The sequence below is a fragment of the Chrysochloris asiatica genome, unplaced genomic scaffold (assembly GCF_000296735.1).
Source record: "Chrysochloris asiatica unplaced genomic scaffold, ChrAsi1.0 scaffold00136, whole genome shotgun sequence".
NCBI classification, from domain to species: domain Eukaryota; kingdom Metazoa; phylum Chordata; class Mammalia; order Afrosoricida; family Chrysochloridae; genus Chrysochloris; species Chrysochloris asiatica.
This window is the reverse complement of record NW_006408654.1, coordinates 983,125-988,796: the sequence shown is the minus strand read 5'-3', so window position 1 is coordinate 988,796 and position 5,672 is coordinate 983,125. Positions and strand designations below refer to the sequence as shown.

The 5,672-nt window shown below is 44.5% G+C and overlaps 1 protein-coding gene across 2 annotated transcripts in view; it reads right to left on the bottom strand.

Moving 5' to 3' along the window:
* Positions 1 to 594: 594 nt before the first annotated feature.
* The window catches only part of ACPL2 (acid phosphatase-like 2), a 48,661-nt gene continuing 43,583 nt past the window's right edge, over positions 595 to 5,672 (bottom strand). Inside the window, exon 5 of one of the 2 annotated variants that reach the window (XM_006869844.1) lies at positions 595 to 1,694. In XM_006869844.1, the coding sequence (XP_006869906.1) occupies positions 757 to 1,694 (938 nt within the window). In that variant the 3' untranslated portion in view covers positions 595 to 756. The remainder of the gene's footprint in view (positions 1,695 to 5,672) is intronic. The other variant, XM_006869843.1, reaches the window with a different exon arrangement.

Sequence of the window (5,672 nt, the reverse complement as noted above, 5' to 3'; positions counted from 1 at the left end):
TTTTTTAACCCTCAAGTTGTGTTACAATGTCAGATACAGACTAAATTCTGTTTCTAGCAAAAGTTACTGGAGGCACCACTGATGACTAATTCTTGATATTCCATCAGTTCTCAAAGTGCCAAAAGTGCAACTGTAGTAGACTGTTTTTAAGATCAGGAGTCAGCAAGCTATAGTCCAAAGACCAAATCTGCTACCACCTGTTTCGTACCATCTATAAGCCATGCTTGTTCTTATGTACAGTCTATGGCTACAACAGCAACAGAGACTGTATGCAGCCTCACCCCTCAATGTCTAAAATGCTTGCTATAAGGCCCATTACAGGAAAAGTCAGCCAACCTATATTTTACATAAATCACTTTCAAGACATTTTTCACCAAACAAGGACAAGGTAAGACTGTCCAGGAGTGAGGAAATTTTGGCTGAGGTTTTCTGGTTCTATAGCAGACTGAAAGAATATGAATTTAGATTGACATCTTTGGGTATCAAAACACTATTCTGGACTTCTAAGCAAAGTCTGGCTATGGTAAACTACCTTTCTTTCTCTATGAACTGGTAATTGTGTACCAAGTAACTCATGTACCAGATTATAGCAGTGTACTTACCCTTCAAACCAAACCATTTATAAGATTCCCGACAGGGTTTCTAGCCTTTAAAAATCAGTATCATGTACCCTTTGCAACAGAAGGAATTTGAAGAGAACCTTTCCCATTTCTTCTGTACTGGCACGGATTTTATAAGCATGACACATTGTGCCTTTTAGAATCCTTCCTTGTGACACGCTTCATAATAATTAGTACCACTGCTACCCAGGGCTGCAAACATGTCCTTTTTGACAAAGTGGACTAAGTTTTCCAGGGGGCACATAGGCTTATGAGAATGCTTGCGGTGCTCCTGGCAAAAAGAGGTGTGGAACGTGACATCGACACCATTGTAAAGAATCCGGACAGAATGCTCACTGGGCTTTTCTCTGTCTTGCCAGAGCTCAAAGATCAACCTGGCCGCAAACCGTGGGAACCTGGCTTCCGCAAGGCCCAAGGCACTGAGAATTGGTGACAAGGTGACATCATGGGCTGAGTAAAGGGCAAAGATCTCTTCTTTCCTGCCTTCCACGGCACGTTGCATGCGGCTGATGGTTTGATTCAGGATGGGGTGGGCGCCCAGTAGTGCATACCCAAGATACAGTTTCTTTTCCCGCCTCTCTCTCTCGTCCTCTATCTGATGTGTCTTGATCACCTTGAAGTGCTCCATGGCAATACAGCCGTTTCCAGTGCAGGGGAAGCTGATATTGTGGCAGAAGTGGCAGAGCATGGAGTCGATGGGGTTCGCGGCTCGCAGCTGCTTAGTGGGGATGTCCACGATCTTGGCCATCTCCCCATAGGTCCTCTCCAGCTGGCTGTTTTTCAAACGTAAGAGGTACTGACGACGCTGCTCTTTTTCTAGATACTGGTTTCTCATTGGGCAATAACAGTTCCCAGAGCAGAACAGAGCACTTGGCTGGTGTCTGAAGTAAACCTTCTTCCAGTCAAAATCCGGGAGAAAGCCATAAAGCAAGGCCAGCCCACTTTGTAGAGTCCGGCTTTTCCCAGTGGTCTCCAAGTAAAGGTGGTCTGCAGACCAGTCAGTTGGCAGGAGTTTATGTTTCTTTAGATAGATGTCCCTCAGTAGCTGACCATTCTGCAAATGCTGTACAACTCCTGAAACACAGGGCAAGACAAAGCTTTTTTACCACCAGCTTAGAAAAAGGAGTTAGCAAAGTCAAGTGTCTAACCCTGGACTGTTGTAGAGGTGTGTGAAATAATAGAATGGACCCCATCGCCCCACTGATAGAAGTTTCAGGAGTGGGTTTCCGTCAACTTGAGTAGATAGCCTTTTGAGGGTATCTGTGAGAGTCCTGCTGTGGCGCTGTAGGATCAGCACCGGACTGCAAACTGTAAGGTTGGCAGCTCACGCCCACCAGTTGCTCCTTGGAAACCTATACAAGGTTGCCGTCAGTCGGAACCAACTCAATGGCACTTACCAATAACAACAATGCAGAGGTGAGGGGAAGGTGATAGGGAGAACTGTCCTGTGGTGCCACAGTCTTTCTAGAGAACACAGGACCATCTGCCTCCCTCCTGCTCTCCTTGACTGGTTCCTTTTCTGGGGAAGCCACTGTGACTGGCAGCCTCAGATGGTAGGAATCACCCAGCTGGTAAATGTCCAGCTATAATTGGCATAGGTCTAGGGAGAACTTTCTCCCTTCTGCTCAGGGGCACAGCACTCCTCAGTGTGCAGGACAGCTCAGGGCAGTCCGTCAGGTAAAGAGGAAAGGAGTCTTTCTGGGAATTCCCTCCTTGGATCTGTTTTGCCGACTCTGCACAACAGAAGCTCTCTGCTAACCCGAGCACATTCTGTCGAGTTGATGGAGGCTCTCGTTAACAAGGAAAGAGGCTCTCTCTCTACTGATCTGAAACTATCTCCCAGATATATTATTTGAAACAAGCTAAGTACAGAGAGTATGTTTAATATGACCCATTTAAATAAAAAAGAGGGAAAAAGAAGAATGTGTATTTTGCAGTTGTTTGTTATGGATTGAATTATGGTTTCCCAGAAATATGGTGTTGTAAATTCTAGCCCCTATACCTTGGAAACCCTATACAGGGTCACTATGAGAACTGACATGAGGGCACTTAACAATAACAATACCTGTGGTTGGAGTCCTGGTGTGGCACTACAAGGTAAACACTGCACTGTTAACCTCAGGATGGTAGTTCAAATTCACCAGCCACTCCTTGGAAACCCTATACAAGGTCGCTCGGAGTCTGAACCAATTTAAAGGCACTTAACAACAACTACCAGATGTACCGCGGGAGAAAGATGAGGCTTTCTGCTCCCGTGAAGATTTACAGCCTCGGAAAACCTGTATAGGGTTGCTATGAGTCAGAACTGACTCCACGGCACATCACAACAACAACATACATGTGATTGGGGTTTTGGTGTGGTGCTTTAGGATAAGTACCTAACTACTAACTACAAGGTTGGTGGTTCAAACCCAAAAACTGCTCCTCAAAATCCCATACAGGGTCATTATGAGTTGGAACTGACTCAAAGTTACTTAACAACAACAACATAGCTGTGGTAATAATCCCATTGGGGAAGAGGGTTTCTTTGTTATGTTAATGAACAATGTAGGGTGTGTTATAAATCAATCTCTATTGAGATATAAAAGAGATTAACAAGTGGGCAGAGATGGAGGAAGAGAGATGCCAAGCAACATGAAGATTGCCCCGGAGCAGAAAATCAAGAGACAAGGACCTTTTTCAGAGAGAGCCTTCCCTTGGAGCTGGCATTCTTAATTCAGACTTCTAGCCTCCCAAACTTCGAGAAAATAAATTCCTGTTTGTTAATGTGACTCACTTGCATTTCTGATTAGGCACTGAACAAGGAAGCACAGATAGGGGAAGAGAGATGCTATACCACATGACGATCACCAAGGAACAGAAGCTGTAAAGATATAAGACCCTCCCCCCCAGAGCTACTTCTGTTATAGCAGCTCTATATAACTAGACACTCGCATGTTGCCTAAAGAAATTTTGGAAGGATGCCTAAGAAGCTACCTACCATCAATAGAATGGATGGAATATAGGTGGCAGCAAGAATTTGAAGTTTACCTTTGAATATGGCTTAAGTTCTGCATTATCACAGTACAATATATTGTCTTTAAAAACTTTAAGATGCTTATCTTTAAGCAAGAGAAGTCAATTCAAGATACAAACAAGTTCACCTTCCAGTGTGGGGACAAAATCTCATGTACCAGATATGCATTAGCGAGGGTATAAACCACACACAGGCTCCATGACCTGTAATATTTATTCAGATGCCCCAAAGTTTGCATAGTTCCACCGCAAAGATTAGATAACTTAAGGCTGGCATGCAAGAGACAAAGGGAAACATACTGACCCAGGAAGGAAAATAGCTCTGTATGAATAGTAGGGGGAACTGAACCCCTCAGGGAACTGGGCTGGAACAGATCTTAGATTTTCCCAAATGATTTGTAAAAGCAGGCAAATCATGAAAGATCGACACTAAGAATTATGTCTGGCCCCAGTTCACCTCCAGTGAATTATTATTTTCTTAGGTTGCATACAGGGAAGCCGGAGTACTTCCTATGTGCCAGGTCTCTTTCATTTAATCCTCAGAAAACCCCAGTGAAGAAGGTATACCCTATGACCCCCATGTCCTGATTCTACAGATGGGGAAACTGAGGCTCTGAGGCACTTGCATTTCTCAAGTGGCAGAGCCACACTCAAGCCTATGTGCTCTCAGTCTCTGCTCACAGAGCTGCCTTCCATGTTCTCACACCTACACTCTAGGGCTTCTCAGACTCTCCAGACACAGCCTATACTTTCATGACTTTTGTCATGCTATTCCCTTGTCTCTGCTCAGATGTCCTCATCCAATGCTACCTGCTTTGCAAAGCCTTCCTCTTCCTCCTCCATGTCTAATGAATGATTCCTCTTGTTCCCATATGCACTGGACCTCAATGACAACATTAGCTAGGGAATCCATCATATTCAGCATGGCACTAGGCACTTTACACCTGCATCCAGTTTGGCGTACCCTAGCGCTTTTGAAGGGCACAGGGAGGAGGGGAGCTTGGTGGTTCCATAGGGTAAGTACTGGATTGTGAATCATAAGGTTGGTGGTTTGAGCCCACCAGCTGCTCCTCAGGAGAAAGATAAGGCTTTTTGGTTCCCACTAAGATTTATAGCCTCAGAAATCTTGTACGAGGTCACTATGAGTCAGAACTGACACGACGGCACTTCACAACAACAGCCGCCCTGTCAGGAAGATGTGATTAGTTTCATTCTACAGATGGTCTGACTCCAAAGCCTCTGTTCATTCTGTAAAGCCCTGCCGCCTTGGGGAATATCCATTTGGGGAATATAATCTTTGTTTGCTATGTTAATGAAGACTTACCAGTATAGGTATGTCTTAAGCTAATCACTTGGGATATAACAGGAGCAGATTAGGCAGAAGCAAGGAAGCAAGATGGGGAGATAGATACTATGCCACATGAAGATCGCCAAGGAACAGAAGCTTAAAAGAGACAAGGGCCTTCCCCCAGAGCCAGTCTTCCTCTAGCGCCTACATCCAGCCTCCTCAACTGTGAGGAAATAAATTTCTGTTTGCGATAGCCTCCCACTTGTGGGATTTCTGTTATCACAGCACTGGATACTAGACAATATACAGTTAAGTAAAAAGTGGGTGGCAAAGTATGTTTAGTAAGATGCCAGTATATGTGTGTCTATGTGTGCACAAAAAAGTAGATTACTAATGGTCTGCTTCTTTGACTGGCAGGAGGATAATTGCTTTATATTTTTATTCCTTTTGCTTATCTTTCCTAAATTTCTTCCAAGGGGCCCTTGGTGGCACAGTGGTTAAGTACTTGGCTGCTAATTGTATGGTTGGTGGTTCAAACCCAACAGTGCTCCATGGAAGAAAAAAACATGCAATCTGTTTCTATAAAACTTTCAACCTGCTGAGAACAAACAAGATGGCGGATCGGGTGGCTGTATAGCAGAGAGCTCCGCCAACAACAACACAAAATACCCGACCAAGCAGGCTCAGGGGATGGTCCCAGAACTCTGAACTACATATAAAGGAATACTTAGAAGGTTGGAAGGCTCACA